General features: G+C 56.1%; 5 protein-coding genes across 5 annotated transcripts; 3 read left to right on the top strand and 2 right to left on the bottom strand.

Annotated features, from left to right (window-relative positions):
- Window positions 1-2,354: 2,354 nt before the first annotated feature.
- GMORB2_3724 (transcription initiation factor TFIID subunit 1) lies at window positions 2,355-6,791 on the bottom strand (the record flags this gene model as incomplete). The annotated part of the gene is made up of 4 exons (XM_035465700.1): window positions 2,355-2,451; window positions 3,133-3,474; window positions 3,591-3,638; window positions 3,778-6,791. The coding sequence occupies 4 exons, from the start codon at window positions 6,789-6,791 to the stop codon at window positions 2,355-2,357; spliced, it is 3,501 nt and encodes a 1,166-aa protein (XP_035323537.1).
- Window positions 6,792-9,370: 2,579 nt separating this feature from the next.
- On the top strand, window positions 9,371-10,242 carry GMORB2_3723 (LicD family; the record flags this gene model as incomplete). Its single annotated transcript, XM_035465699.1, has 4 exons — window positions 9,371-9,511; window positions 9,598-9,907; window positions 9,951-10,101; window positions 10,170-10,242. 4 exons carry the CDS (start codon window positions 9,371-9,373, stop codon window positions 10,240-10,242), a joined length of 675 nt encoding a protein of 224 aa, XP_035323536.1.
- A 633-nt stretch (window positions 10,243-10,875) lies between these two features.
- On the top strand, window positions 10,876-13,482 carry GMORB2_3722 (uncharacterized protein; the record flags this gene model as incomplete). The annotated part of the gene is made up of 6 exons (XM_035465698.1): window positions 10,876-10,885; window positions 10,957-11,005; window positions 11,081-12,560; window positions 12,634-12,804; window positions 12,878-13,077; window positions 13,389-13,482. The coding sequence occupies 6 exons, from the start codon at window positions 10,876-10,878 to the stop codon at window positions 13,480-13,482; spliced, it is 2,004 nt and encodes a 667-aa protein (XP_035323535.1).
- Window positions 13,293-14,174, bottom strand: GMORB2_3721 (Nuclear movement protein; the record flags this gene model as incomplete). Its single annotated transcript, XM_035465697.1, has 3 exons — window positions 13,293-13,643; window positions 13,757-13,984; window positions 14,085-14,174. The coding sequence occupies 3 exons, from the start codon at window positions 14,172-14,174 to the stop codon at window positions 13,293-13,295; spliced, it is 669 nt and encodes a 222-aa protein (XP_035323534.1).
- Window positions 14,175-14,509: 335 nt separating this feature from the next.
- On the top strand, window positions 14,510-15,529 carry GMORB2_3720 (CDK-activating kinase assembly factor MAT1; the record flags this gene model as incomplete). Its single annotated transcript, XM_035465696.1, has 1 exon — window positions 14,510-15,529. The coding sequence occupies one exon, from the start codon at window positions 14,510-14,512 to the stop codon at window positions 15,527-15,529; it is 1,020 nt and encodes a 339-aa protein (XP_035323533.1).
- Window positions 15,530-15,745: the final 216 nt, after the last annotated feature.

The following is a 15,745-nucleotide window of genomic DNA, read 5'->3' as shown; positions in this document are numbered from 1 at the left end:
GGGGGGGGAGGGGGTTTGGTTTTCCCCTGATTTATTTTAAAGATGGTATATCACTACTCTCTATTACCACTCTTCAGTACTACTCCTTAGTACTACTCTTCAGTACTACTCCTTAGTACTGCTACTCTTCAGTACTACTCTTCAGTACTCTACTCTTCAGTGCTATCACTAGCAGTAGTAGTAGTACGATGCCATATGCAGTACCTGCTACCCGCTCGCGCTCGCTTGCCAGGTACGGATGATAATACTGCCATGACTGTACAGTACAGAGTAATCTGTATATATCCTTCCATCCCGGCTCAGCCCTGTATCCTGCACCGCCTTGCCCTTCCCGCCCAGTCTATTCTTGATACCTCCTCCTCTCCTGCCTCTGCAGCGCGCCGGTGGCTGTGTGCCGCCCTACCGTCTCTGCGCCCGACCTCCATCTTACCGTCTGCCCGTACCGGCATCGCGTGCAGGCCTTTCCGGCAGAGACCGACGGCTGTCCCAGGTCACCTCTATCCTGTCCGTCTCCTGCTCCTCTCGGAATCGCCTCGTCAACCGCCGTCGCCGTCCCCCTCCCCCCAAGTGTCCCCGTCGACAGCAGGTGAAGCGCTCGAGGTCTTGACGGGAATCCGCTCTGGATAGGTTACGCCCCCCCCCCCCCCATCCTCCCCGGGCCAGACGGTGCGCACCGCACCCGAGAGGACCCTACATCTACGACGATGCCACATCTTGGCCTCTCTACTACCCGCCAAGCTCTCCCACAGCCCCCCTGTTCAAGTCATCCCGTCACGGCCATGCACTGGTTCGAACCCGATCCAGCCCAGCCTGCTAGACTCTCTCGGCTGTCTTGCCAAGCGGCGTGCAGCATCAGATTACTTACCGGCATGCGCTGGCAATAGTATACGGTATCGAGTACTGGCTGCTGACTGCTGCTGTTGGTATCGTCCCTCGTAATCTGCTCACTTGAGATACGGCTCATCACTGCTCTCTACTCTACCCTCGGTCCTTGGCCCATTCAAGAGAGGAAGGGAAGACGATGAAGATGGAGATTAGGAAAATTAAGCTAAGAAAAAAACAAAATTGAATAAATAAAGGAAATCTTGGAAATTCGATTGAAAGGAAGAGAGAGAGAGAGAGAGAGAGAGAGAGAGAAAACACCCAGCTTGATCTAGTCAGAATGACTCTCCGACTCCAGCATCGATACAACCTTGATGGATGTCGGTCTCCATGATTCCTGTCACCGGGGTCCACGGGGTCCACGGGGTCCGCGGGGTCCGTGGGGTGCCGCCATCATCTATTTTTATCTCCATCTTTATCATCTCCTATCATCTCCCCTCCCCTTGTTCCCATCCTATGCCGCTAGTACGGAGTACAGAAGCTAGATACGCGGCCAGCCCTAGGCAACGTTCAGCACCGATAGACCACAGATGATGGTAGATTGTACTGTGGGTGCTCTCTAGTCGGTTCATTGCTCTCGCTTCCCGCCATCCAGCCAGGTACGCGAGCAGCCTCACCTGCCGGGCCCCTTGGAAGAGGCTACAGGTAAATAGTAAGTGTCATCATCATCATCATCACTGCAATCTGTCTCCGTACTCCGTGGAGCTCCATTGCGGGACCACCAAGGCTGCCTGTACTCCGTACGTGTACGATAATAGCAATCCGCCAAGAAGAGGGTAGACTGTCAAGATGAGAGTAGAAGAGAGAAAAATTTTTAAATTAAATAATAATAATAACGACAAGATGCAGCCCTCCCAGGTCCTACCTCCCGGCCTCTACCATCTACGCGTATTGTACATGTACGGGCACCGTATGATATATCCCTTTACCCTAACGAGTTTCTCCCATGTGCAGAACGTCGCTGAATAGATGAGATTGTCTGATTGGTCATCTCATCAGTCGCATCGTCAATCGCGGAAGATTAACCCCGCTTCATCTCTCCTTTTTTTTTAATAAAAAAAACCTTTTTATTGTTTGACGCAAGGGTTTGATTTTCATCTGTGTTATGGGGCTCCTTTCTTCCCCCCTCCCCTCCCCCCCCCAAAAAAAAAATTGAAATAAAACAGACGCCGATGCTCAACAAAAATTTGGAAAATGATGGAGGAAAGAGAAGAATAGAAACTCCGCCCCTCCCAAATCTTTTTTTATATACACACATACACGCATCTCCCCTCCCCCCTCCCCTCTTGAACTCGGACTGCAAACCCATCCGACTGAGAGAAGAACAAGAGGAAAACCAGATAATCGTTCCTTTCCCCTCCCCCCCCCCTCTTGAACTCGGACTGCAAACCCATCCGCCTCCTAGGAGACAGGAGAGGGGAGGATGAGAGATTGAAGAATCGTACACATCTACTGCCCCTTTTGAATATCGTCTACGGTGATCCCGCCGGTGCATTGTAGGACCCGAACCCGCCATGTTCTGCGACGCCGTTATCGCCGCTCATCGTCCCGTTGAGCAGAGGACATAACCTTTTTTTTGGAAGTTGTTAGCAATCATGCGTCTGTTTCGGATCATGTGCGATGCGTAGGATGGAAGAAGAAGAAGACGTGGTGTTTGTGTAGTGGTGGTGGTGGTGGTGGTGGTGGTGGTGATGCGTCGAGGGTTGGCATGTGCCTGGACTTCCGTGCGCTGCCTGGAAATTCAGCCCCTCTCTCTCTCTCTCGGACCTGGCATGTCCTCTCATCTTCCCGCTCCCGGAAACGGTCAGATGGGGCTTGCATCTCTTCTCCCTCTTGCGTTCTTCCCGTCCTCCTCCTCGCCCTTCTCCTCTCGCAGTTGTCTCTTCTCCGCATCGGCCTCTCGCTTGGCTCTGCGCAGCTGCCGTCCTTCTTCGCGCACTCGCTCGCCTTCTTCTCGGACCTGCTGCCTTCGCCTTTCTCTCGGCTTGGCGGTCCGCTTCATTCAACGAGCTTGAGGACAGCTGCCGGCTGTTTCTCCTCGCCTTCACCGTTCTGCTAGGGAGGTCTGTGTATGATGAAAATGACGATGATGCCTATGCCGCTCTGGCCGGTACATCTCTCCTGTCGCATCACCACCACGGGTACCCACTTGGGTCGCTGTCGTCGCTGCTTCTGCTTCTTCTTCCTCTGCATCTCCCCGCACGCAGATCAGAGGGTAATTTAGGGGAGGTGAACAGGGGGTTTCTATACTTTTTGTTCGTCTTGATGTGCCCGACCTGACCACAATTAGCACACTTGCGGGTCGTCCCCGTCGCGATCTTGTCCATGTTGCTGGCGCTCGTGCTGGCGCTGACGTTGCCGCCTCCGACGCCTCCGCCCGGTGGCGCAGGTGTTGATGCTGCTGCTCCCGCAGTGGATCCGGGTGATCCGGCGTCGCCGCCGCCGCCGCCGCCGCCGCCGCCGCCGCCTGCTGAGATGCTGCCCGCTATGTTGCCTGAGATGCCGTGAGCCTTGTTGTGCAGTTCTTTCTGTTGCTCGCGAGCTTGCCGTCGGGCCTTGTTCTTTTCCAGTCGTTCGAGCTCCTTCTTGATTCTGTTGTGTAGCAGTGTTAGCCGGCAGCTGAAGAGGTGGAGGCTGAGGAGTGGTGCCAGGGTAGACAGAGAATGGGCTCGGGGAAGAAGAGGAGGGGAGAGAGAGAAAGGCCATACCTGAGGCCTGCGAGACGATCGTGGTCGGCATTGCCTGTAGGACGGGAACTGTAGATGCTGTTGACAGAGACGTGTAAGCATTCGCTCCGAAACTCGAGCCCGATGATGTCCCCCAGAGATCCTGGTGTGCCTGGTCCGAGAGCGGACGGCAATGTCAGGGTACATGTCTTGATGGGTCTTGACGTACTCTTTCGTTTCAAGGTCGGCTTCTGTCCGTCGCTTCATGTACTGCGATATCACGACCGGGTCATGCACGACTTCCGGCCTGATCTGCGTCGTGCCGTCGGCCAGTCGAAACTCTCGGTTGATGCGGATCGCCCGCTTGGCGTGCCGACTGGATGAGGTGAAGCCACTAATCTGACTCGTCCCGTCGTCAAACTGCGCGGGTGTCGCTGCGATGTTGACGTTGAACCGCTCGTCCTCGTCCTCCGTCGCTGCCACGTCCTTGTCGTCGTGCTCCTGGGTGTCCGATAGCGTCATCCTCTGCTTCTCCCAGATTTCACGGATGCCTTCTTCGTACATGGCCTGCTGCTTCTTCACGTTGTAGGCGTGGCCTCCGTTGGCACGCTTCTCGCGCTCCATCGCGTCGGCCGAGGTAGCCAGCGGTCCCTGCACCGCTTCGATGTAACCGCCCTTCATCGACGTTCGGATGAAGCTGAATCCCAGGCCGTGACCGGTCGGGTCGCCCTCGCCATGCAGCTGCAGCATCGCCTTCTGGGCGCAGGCGTCGATGAAGGCCTTGGTCGTCTTCCAGGGCGCCATCTTGTCCGCCAGCGTCTCCTCCTGCTTCTCGGCTGCCTTCTTGCCACCGCCACCTGGCTTGCCGGCCTTGCTGCCCTCGTCGTCGTCGTCGGGTTCGTCCGCGTCCGCGTCGGCCAGCTGGGCTTCGTCGTCGATGTTGGCGTTCCTGGGGTCGTATCCGGCGTCCTCCAGCTCCTTGATCCCCAGCTGCATGGCATCCAGGAGGCACACCTCCTCGGGCTTGACCATGGCGCGGACCGCACTCTCGTCAGGCAGGATCTCGCCGGGCCTGAGACGCCACATGCCCCGTTCTCGGCTGTCGCGGTCGTATTGCAGGAACTCCTTGAGCTTCTGGCGATTCTGGGTATCCGTCGACTCCGCAATGTGGTACGTGATGTCGGAGAGCTGGCAGTTGTCCGTTCCGCTATGCCTTATCATGCGGAAAGCCAACATCTTCATCCTGTTCTTGGACGCGTTCGTCACCTTGCGGCTGTGCGGTCCAGGCACTTCGACGGAGGGGAACGCCTGTCCGACGACGTGGAGGTGGTCAATCTTGTGCAGATACCACTTGGAGCCCTCTGCCCCGGTGGTGCTCCGCACCATGATGAAGTCGGTGCTCCTAGGGCTGTGCTTGAAGATGGGCGCGCGGTACATTTCGTTGTGCAGGGTCGGCACCGTCTCGCCAGGATCCACCGTTCCGAAGAGCGAGAATGGCGAGCGGTCCTCGGGCAGGAGGAAACGGTACTCTCCCAATTCCTGCTTGGGCAGCTGTTCCTCATCCTTTGCATCCTTTCGTCGGTAGTAGTTGATGAGCCTGCTGCCCATGGCAAAGTTGTTGAGAACCCTGGGCCTCGGCTCGCAGTACTCGAAGAGGACAGCAGAGGAGTTGTCGTTCATGCTGAGGTCCTTGGAGGACGCGAAGACGTCGGGTGCCTTGCCCTTCATGTGCTTCTTCTTGTGGGAGAGGGGCTTGTCGAACCTGATGACGTGGCCAGAGAATTTCTTGTACCGGAAACGAGGACGGTGGTACTCATCCGTGGTCCCGGGAAGCTTGACTTTGTAGTACGGCCAGGTGAGCTTGACAGCGGGCATACCGTGCTCCACGGAGATGTTGCCCAGAGTGGCGCGCACCTTGCTCTGGTGGTTCTCCTTGAGCAGATCGTAAGCCTCGTCGTTGGAGAGGTTGAAACGCGAAGCGATGTCGCGTCCCAGCTTTCCGTTGTTGACCCGCTTAGATTCCACGCCGTCCTGACGTGGTCGCTTCGCTCCCCGGCTGGAGTCCTGAGGTTCGATGAGGAGGTGAGGGTCTGACATGTCCAGGTGAACGCGCTTAGCGCCCCGCCGGGTCGCCTCTTCGAAATCGTCAAAGGACGGTGCCGTGTAGCGCGGGATTTCCGGCAGCCCCCTAGGTATGCTTCTGCGTTTCTTTGGCTGAGGTTTGGGTGGCCCCTCGCCGTCCAGCAGGAATTCGGCATCCCATTCATCGTCCTTTTCGGTATCAACGAGACGCTTTCGTGATGCAGTCTCTTGCTCGGCAGCCTCTTGCCGGGCGGCAAAGCTCGACTCGACGTCGCTGATCTGGGCCCCCCAATCCTCGCAGGCCATCTCGATGTCACGTAGGGAGAAGCCCGTGACAGCCTCCGAGTCGGATGCTTGATCGATATTGAACTGGGCCATGTCTTCCCTCTCGTCCGAGGGTACCCAGTCGCAGCGAACCAGGTGTCCGCTGGTGGCCGCTTGGCCGTACTTGTGCTCCGACGCCCGAGGTCCAGGGAGACGGAACGCGGCTGCTTCATCGGCCTCCAGCTCCAGGTTCAGCTTGCTCATAACCAGCCGCTTAGGTCGCTTGGCCGGTTTCTTCTCCTTCCAGAGAGCCTTCTTCGGGGGCAGGATCTCGCTCCAGGTCAGGATGCGGCCCTTCTTGAATGCTGGCCAGGTAGCCTTGACGACCTCTTCGGCCGTCTCCGCTGCTTCCGGGATGTCGGGGTCTTGGTTGCCGGCGTCAGGCTCGGGATCGAAGTTTATTCCGGGGAAGCTCAGCGTCGCTTCCGTCGGCTGCATCTCGTCGCCGCCGTCGCCGTCGCCGTCGCCGTCATCGCGGACCTGGGCCCCAGGTGAGGGGGGGCCCAGGACAGGGTCGATTGGAGAAGACGGGCCCTCGCCGAACAAGTCGTCGGCGTCGTTGCTAGTGCCTCCGTCGTCCGTCAGGCCGGGCATCTCGAGCGACGTCGTCGCGCTGGGCACCTCGTCGGGGAGATCATCGTCGCTGATGTCCTCAAAGTCCTCCGCATCGTCAGCTTTATCGGCCTGGTCGAAGGGTGTGTCGTCCAGCTTCAAGCCTCCGCTGGTGCCATCCTGGCTCTGCTCAAGAAGCTTGGCGATCTCGCGGTTGTCGGCAGCATTCTGAGCATCCCAGTCTGTATCCTCAAATGAGGCGGACCTGCTCTCGCCGGGTGCCATGCTGGCCAGCGTGCCACCACACGCCTCGTCTCGGCATCAACCGATCGCGCCGCAGCCAAGACGACCGCTGAAGAGTAATCCGGTAGCCGTAATACGTGTTGCCGTCTAGTCGTTATCAGTCAGAGGCACGGAGAGTGATGGCGTAGATGAGGTTGTCGGGTTTGCGATCGGAACAGTTCACGGTCATGATTCGGAGAAGCTTGGGAGGCGTCTCGAAAGCAAGCCGCAGAGTTGGATGAGTCAGCGGGGTGGACGCGGCAGCCGAAAGTGGGGCCTTCAAGATGGCCACCCAAAAACTGGAGTCCGTGTTGTTGGTGAAGAGACCGCCCAGTCTCCGAAGCCTGTGCAGAGAAGGAGTGATGAGCCGATGTTATGGGTGCCTGTAGATGTTGAATCTGAGGAAAAGAGATGTTATTCCTGTTGTATCCTGATCAAATACTGGTCACTATGGCTGTTTCGTCGCTCATGGAAATGGTAGATGTAAGGCGGACATATTATTCCATTACGCTGCAAGACAAGGTTACTTGTCGATGAAGAACGAAGAGTTGAAGTCTCGGGGAATGAGGAAAAGTGTCATCTTCAACCCTCTCGATGCATAAGAAGTTTGTTCATATTGATCTTCTGCGCTCATGTCGACTGGGATAATTTTACTTTTTTTTTCAATTTTTCAAGGTCAAGCTTTCTCATAGAACTGGCGTTTGACTACGGATCAGTCACCAACACTGTCATTGTAAGATTAGCCATCATCCCACCCCATAGAGATAGACTGCGTCAAACGGAAAAGAAAGTAACACTTTGAGATCATATGAGTAAACAACGTCCGGGAGACGCCACTCTTCGAACTAGCTCGATAGCGAAAAAAAAGTTATTCTTCCACTGTTTCGACCATTCACGATACCTCGGACGACGTATCTTACGCAATCTGCTTATGAGTAGGGTAAGCGAGAGCAGGGGTCAAAGTGAACTCGCGCGGCTGTTCATGGAGTTACATATATAGATATAATCATATAAATAGGATTGATGCTCAATATGGGGAAGATGTAACTGTTGGTTACGTCCACACGCACGTTGATGGAGATGATACAGGCGTTCCAGCCCCTCTGAAAGAAGGGCAGCGGCAGTTATATCGATGTTACTTGCTCTATCTATCTGAGGGAGGACGAGGCCGTAGATATCTCCAAGTTGATGATGTTCTGCATAGAGGCCTGAGGCTCGGATCCGGATCGGAATAACCATCATACGGCGTTTGGCGGTGTCTGCGCAAGCAGTAACGGTAATAAAGACAGCTGAGAATGAAGACGGTTGAGAAAGACGGTTAGAGAGGTGGTCTGGGCTCTGCTCGCAGAATACATATAGTACGAGACAGAAGAACAGGGATGCATCATTCAAGAATACGAGTTCAAGTCTAATCAGGGCAAGATTCGCCATCGCCGCTCTGTCTCATTGGTGGGTGTCTACGTGAAAAAAGAAGGACGTTCTACTCGTAATATTATTATTATTATTATATGTACGGAGTAATCTGTACCCCGTAGATTGTCATAATCTGCAGCATCGAATGGTACTCTACCTCGTAGGAATACATCCATAATGACGGAGAGAGAATTTTAAGGTTATCGAGTAAAATGAAGAAAAGAAACCCCGATACGGAGGTCCCATATTGACAACGACAGATGATTTATCTTGTCGACTTGGAAATATTACAGAGGTATGGTTCATCAACTTCCCGCCACACAAGAAGAGATTCATGCATACCCGTACTTTCCCCCCCTGCCTGAGTCAGCGGATTGGGTGGCCACGGGAGGGCCGGTACATAGACGCGTCACGGACCTACGCCAGCGATATTGCGCCCCTCCCCAGCAGGGAGAGAGAGAGAGAGAGAGAGAGAGAGAGAAGAGAGACAGAGAGAGAGAGGGCATTGAAATTCGATTGAAGCTACGAGTGAAAACGCTTCCGTCCCTTCTCGACCACCACAACTATCCGCCTTCTGCTCTGCTGGTGGTAACATAAAAAACCGCCTGCAGCATCCATCATCACGATTCCGTCCTCACTGGACTTTTTTTTGCATCGAGACAAGCCATTGCTGGGTGATCCACCCCCACATATTCGGCATGAGATTTCTTGGCGTGCTGGCCGCTGTGTCTTGGGCTGGCTGTTCCCTTGCCCTACCGGCATCATCATCATCGGAGGAGCGAGTCTTTCCAGAGCCTAAATACTTTCGTGAGTACAGTCTCCATCCTGACCTGTGCCCTCCGAATGGCCGGAGAGGAGGGGGGGGGGGGGGGGGCTTGGTCCATTGACGGACGGCCCAACCAGCCTCTCTATCCTTGCGGGCAAGCTCATCGAAACTGTGCTAACTGACGATGATGGATAGGGGAAGCACGGTATGTGTCATTATGAGTGAAGGGGGAGAGAGAGAGAGAGAGAGCGCGCGCGCGCGCGTGTGTGAGAGAGAGAGAGAGAGAGAGTGTGTGTGTGTGTGTGTGCGTGGGAGAGAGAGAGAGATAGAGGCCACTCGTGCATGCAACTGCTGACGCACAGGCGGGATGAAAAGGACTCACGCGCACTACGATGGGAGGTTCATGGTGGAACCCCTTGCCGAGAATGACCAGAGAGATGCCATCAAGGCTCTGATCCAGACGTACCTGTCCACCTTCCACGAGCTGGGCGTCCAGACGTGGCTGATGCACGGGTCGCTGCTGGGTTGGTGGTGGGGGAAGAAGGTGAGGACGACAGGACCGCCCCTCTCACTGCCGAGGCAATGGGTTCGCTGCTCAGATGCCGAGCTGACCATCCCGGAACGAGACAGATCATGCCGTGGGATCTAGACGCCGACGTCCAGATCAGCGAGGCCGACATGTACTACCTTGCCGCCTACCACAACATGACGACCTACTACTACAAGTACGAGGGCGCGCCGGAAGGGCGCTTCTACCTCTTGGATCTGAACCCCCATTATGTGCACCGCGGCACGGATGATGTCCTCAACGTCATCGACGCCAGGTGGGTCGACACCTCGACCGGTCTGTATATCGACATCACGGCTGCCCGGTATAACATCGACCATCCCCGGGGGGAGGGTATCCTGTATGACAAGAACGGCCACGAGTACAGAGCAAGTCTTTCCACCCACCGAGGCTCCAACTCGGCGCACGACGGCAGCTGCTGACCGCACGATGACGCAGGACACGTATCTGTATCCGCTGCTGGAGACGACGTTTGAAGGTGCCCCGGTTAATATCCCCTTCTCGTACAAGAAAATGCTCGAGTCTGAGTATGGAAAGAAGGCCCTCCAGAACACCCACTTCCATGCGTAAGTCTCCCCGAACCGCTCTGATCTCGATGTCGAAGATGCCACGACTGACCAGCCGTATCAAACAGTCATATCTTTGATGAGAAAAGGATGGAATGGATCGTGGACCCAACTGCGGCAACAGAGGAGGAAAAACCGTAGAAGAATTTTTGCAATGTAAGAAAAAAAAAAAGGGATTTCTCTGACTATGCTCACCGTCATACTCCTGGGATTCTTCTTCTTCTTTCTCATCTTCTTTTTTATCTTACTGTATTATTATATAATATCATGAATTGGATGAAATCGATGTTTTCTGTTACTGTCAACACAAGTATGTATTACTATAATACCATGTACGATGTGACGATGCAACGCACACAGCCATCTATTTGAGCCGTTCACGAGAAGAACTATACTATCTGTAATGTATTGCATGTCTGTGAGTTGTATAAGCAGATAGAAAGAAGATGAGAAGAAGAAAGCAAACAAAGGTAAAGAAAACAACAACTTTGCCACTGTTGCTTGCCAAAGCGGCCCGATCACCTTGTGGTTCCAGTGTGGTGATGTTTTGCCCCGCCACATTACGGCGTACCCTCTGTGCATCAAAGCTGGACGCGTCTCATTCACGCGTCGTCAGCTCTGCCCACGTCACATCACTCCAACCCACGGTCCATAAACCATTGCGACCACAACGCAGAGCCGACAATCTGCACTCCCCCTCCCCCCCCGCGTCCGAACCAACCAGCAGATTTTCAGTGATATTTCCGACAGACAAGGCGCCTCGTGACGTCTGCCATGGCGACAGGTAGGCACCGCTCACGGACCTTCTGCCGAAGTATATGTGGATCGTCATTGCCTAACAGGATCACGACGCAGGCCGCGAAGCTCGCGCAGAGCGTCTCAACGACCGACTCCGTGGCGCCCAGTATGTCCCTTCCCCGCTCCCGCTCCCGTTCTTCCCCCAGGCCTGCGGTTTGCGCTGACATGCTGCTCGATCCAGACGCACCAACGTCGGTGACGAGTCCTTCAACCTAGACCTCGGCGACCTCGCTGCGTCATCATCCGCGCCACCCTCGACCTCGCCGCAGCAGCAGAGCTCCTCGCCAGCCAAGCGACGCAAGACGGCACACAATGCAGCGCCGACGTCCTCGCCCGCGAACCACGCCGCCGGAGAACAACGGCAGCCACAACCGCAGAGGAGGTCCCCCCGGAAACGCGGTACGGACGACCTACCCAGCACATCTAAGGAGTCAGATGGCGCGGAGGCAAACGCGGCATCGCGCACTACGCGGGCGCCCAGCGTCGCGGCACAGCGCATCGTCAGCACGGTCCGGAGGGAACGGAGCGGCACACCGGCGGAAGCGACGGCGGCCACAGCACCAGGCGAGCTCGAGAGCCTGCCGCCGCCGCCGTCCAGCGTCCGATCGATACCCAGCGCCCGCCGGCCGGCATCCATCGTCGAGGAGATCGGGGAGAGCCCGGAAAATGCTCCCGGGAGCGGTCGGAGGACGAGCGTTCGCCCAGGCAGCGCGCTGGCATCGAGCGCCAGGCTGCAGGCCACGCTACGGTCGGACCGGAACACGCCCATGTCGTCGTCGCCGCTGGTGCGCAAGTCGCGTGCCAGCGAGGCCAGCGCCTCTGCGAGAGCTAGCCAGGCCACCCGCCGGACACCCGAGCAGCTTCCCGAGGATGACATCGACCAGGTGGACGAGCTGTCCCCCGCCGGGTCATCGGCCCCCCCAGAGGGACAACAGCAACAACAACAACAACAACACCTCAGCCCAGAGGTGCCCAAGCAAGTAGAGCTACCGGAAGAAGAAGAAGAAGAAGAAGAAGAAGAGCAGGCAGAGACTATTGGAGAGATCGAGGCAGCGCGAACATTGGGCACGAAGCGACCGAGGACGGCACCGTCACCGCAGTTGGGCGAGAACGAAGACCAAGAGACGGATATGCGCGAGCAGCAGCCGAGTCGGAAGAGAGGTCGACCGAGCAAGAGCCCCGCAACGCAGAAACAGGGGAAGCCAAAGCCGGCGACGGCAGCATCAGCACCAAAACCATACCCTCTTCCCAGACCTAGGGCTCAGCCCAGACCAGCTCCAGTGCCCAGACCCAGACGACCGAGGCAGCCCAGCACAGACGAAGACGACGAAGACGAAACCCAGGAGGATAGCATCGACGACGGCGCCGGGGCCATTGCGCTCACCGTGCAGCGGTTCGTCAACCACCGCAGACACGGCGGCGGCGACGACGACGACGACGCCGACCCCCTCCAGCTCGATATGCCGTTTGCCAACCGCACTCAGGAGACGCCCGTCGACGTCTTCGCCCAGGTGTGCGACGAGGTCATCGCCAACACGCTGGACCAGTTCCACGACGCGCTGGACAAGGCGACCGACGCCGGGAGGAAGAAGGAGCTGCGGGCCAAGGTCCGAGCCGTCGAGTCCTACAGGGAAGTTGTGGGGTCACGTCTGCTACAGCATGTAAGTCTGGACTGAACCGGTTCGATACGACTACAGATGGGTCTAATTCAAAAACAAAAACAAAAAAAAACAGGCTATACATTTGAACCATTGGCACTCGCTGAGGAAGCGTGTGCGTCACGCGCAGAAGGAAAAGCTGGCACTCAGAGAGGAGATCCTACGTCTCAAGGGAGAGAGGGAGCAGGTGGCCCTCCGGATGGACGGTGTGCGGGCCAAGCACGAGTCCGACACCAAGGATGCGAATGTTGGTCTCTCCTTCACCCCTTACTATACATGGACATGGTGTCGTGCGTGCGATGCTGACATGCAGCTGCAAGTTCCTGCTGAATACGTCGACCACGATGCGGGACATTGATCTGGCCGTATCCCACGGTAGAGAAGCACCGGAGCTGCCGGAACGACAGCAGAAGGAGGCTGAGCTGGCCAACCTTGAGCTCGCGGTGGCACAGGTAGCCGACCAGGTGAGCTCTGCGAGTCCCCGAGGCGGTCTGCTAGGCCAGCTCAAGGATTTCAATGCGTTTCTGGAACGAGCAGCGAATGTACTGGAGTCGAGATGACGTGGGCGAAAAAGGTGAATTATAATATATATATATATATATACATATGTGTGTGTGTGTGTGTGTGTTGATGAATGAAAGGGGATGAAGCAACCGCACGCGCCATGAAACAAACACTTTTTCTTCTTCTCTCAACCACTTGCGTATGTGATACAATCCCTTTGCCGTATGCATCTTAATTTATCTTGGCATTGCTAAAGTCCATCTCGGGATGCTCAGCCTGAAACCTCTTGAGGATATCCTCCTTCTTCTGCTCGTCCGAGGTGGGTAGACCCTGCTCCTTCTGTCTCTGGTCAAACATCATCTTCTCGACCATGCCGCGCGTCTCGCCGTCCAGGTCAGACAGCTTGGACGACTCAGGCTGAATCTTGGTCACGTCGATCTTGGGGGCGTCGGTGACGACGTGCGCCCACCACTCCATCTTGTTGGTCTTGTCCAAGTGAATCTCGACCGTCTTGGTGCCGTCCGAGTTGGTCGACAGCGTCCATGTAGAGTCTTCGACGTTGATGTCATGAGGTAAGTCACCCTGTTTTTTTTTTTTTTTTTTTTTTTTTCGTTTTGTTTCGGAGTCAGTCGGCGAGGCTAAGACGTGGTATGCGATGGTGGTAGTGGTGGTAGTGGGGGTGTTCAATTGCTTACACTGATGATGGGGTCTTGACCCTTTATACCACCCGTGAGCTTCTTGCGCTTGATATCAACCACTATATCTCTGGACTTCATGTTCCCCGGAACGATAAAGGCCACGTCGAGCTCATGGATCTGCTGCGTCCACTTGTACGGGAGGGCGGCCTGCTCCTCGGCCTCCTTGGCGCGAGCGGCTGCCTGCTGGGCGGGTGTAGGTTCTATAAGTCTCACAGGGTTAGACTGCTGTAGAGCTGAGCAGAATTGAGAGGGGTACGAAACCTTCATCAGCCATTTTCCCGTTGAGTATATATTTTTATGGTAAACTTTTTTATTGCTGCGAGACGAGACTTGCGAGCTGAGAGTTGTGAGTTGCGAGCAGAGAGTTGCGAGTTGCGACTTTGTGGAAAGTGATGGAAAGAAGAATTGGTGACATGGTCTTGGAGGGGCAAGAACGAGTTGAATAATCACGGCCAATCGCTTGGAGGGGGGGGGGGGGGTGGTGGGTTTGGAAAGCTTTCCCTACTTACGGTAAGCCTCTTTTCTTACCACAACTACCATCATCATCCTCCTACTTTCTCCCTCCTCTTAAACGTTCCATCACACAATCACGACGATATAGTCTGAATTTCAGAGACACACGATACGAGAGAAGGGACGTATTTTTTTTATAGATTTATTTTTCACTTTTCATCTTTTATTTTTTGCATCCTTTTTGAAAAATCCACCCCCTCCCAAAATAAATAAATAAATACAACACCACCACCAACCATGTCCCGACCGGGCGGCGTCGTCCAGATCGATGAGCAGGACGAGACGTGCCCGGTATGCAAGACGACGCGGTACTTCAACAAGGACATGGAATTCAAGATCAACCCAGAATGCTACCACCGGATGTGCAAGACGTGCGTGGAGCGCATCTTCCGCGACGGGCCTAACCAGTGCCCGTACGCGACGTGTAACAAGACGCTCCGGCTCCGCGGCTTCAAGACGGCCTTCTTCTCGGACCTTTCGGTTGAGCGCGAGGTCGACGTGCGGCGCCGCGTGGCTGCCATCTTCAACAAGGTCGAGGACGACTTCGAGACGCTGAAGGACTACAACGACTACCTCGACATGGTCGAGTGCCTGACGTCGGACCTGGTGTCTGGCGCCGAGCCCGCCCGCCGCTCCGCCGAGGCCAAGCTCTCGGACTGGGAGGCCCAGCACAAGGCCGAGATCGAGCGCAACCGCCGCCTGGCCCGCGAGACCGAGGATGCCCGGCAGCGACGCCTGGCCGCCGAGGCCGAGGACGCCCGCCGTCGCCGCCAGCAGGACCTCCAGGCCGACGCCGACGACAAGGCCAGCGCCCTTCGCCTCCGCGAGGAGATGCTCGACTCCCTGCAGACGGCCGACGTCGGCCACGCAACCGAGGCCATCGACCGCGTCATGCTCAAGAAGCGCGGCCAGGCCAGGCGCGACGCCGCCGCCGCAGCGGCACCCCCCACCAGCTCTGCAGGCGGTCTGTCCATCCGCGGTCTGCGCAACAAGAAGGCCGCCGCCGCCGCCGCCGTCGACGACGGCCCCTACGACCCCTTTGGCGGCGTCGACACCACCCCTTCCCGCTACGACCTGTCGTCCGACAGACTCGGCGAGTACAGGAATGAGTGGCTCGACGTCATCCGCACAAAGGACGACTGGAAGGTCGGCGGCTACAGCTCCGACGAGTACCTCTCCCGCGCACTGTTCGACGCCTTTTCCGGCCTGGGTGTCTTTGTCGAGGATGATTTGCCAAAAGTTACTGCCACTGCTTGACTTTTTTCTCTCTCTTTTTTCTTCTTTCCTTCCTTGTCGACTACTTCACCTCATTTCTCATCTCCTCATCCTGCATCTTCGCATCAGCTCTGGCGTTTCTGGGAATTACGGCGCTGGACAGTATATGAGTATATGGATCTCGTTTGTTTTCTGGATGTAGATTGGAGAATGCTACCTAGAAAGGGTACCGATTTAATTTCATCTCAATCCCCCCCC

Source organism: Geosmithia morbida, assembly GCF_012550715.1.
Source record: "Geosmithia morbida isolate 1262 chromosome Unknown scaffold_2, whole genome shotgun sequence".
In the NCBI taxonomy this organism is placed as follows: Eukaryota; Fungi; Ascomycota; class Sordariomycetes; order Hypocreales; family Bionectriaceae; genus Geosmithia; species Geosmithia morbida.
This window is presented reverse-complemented; position numbering and strand designations above follow the sequence as displayed.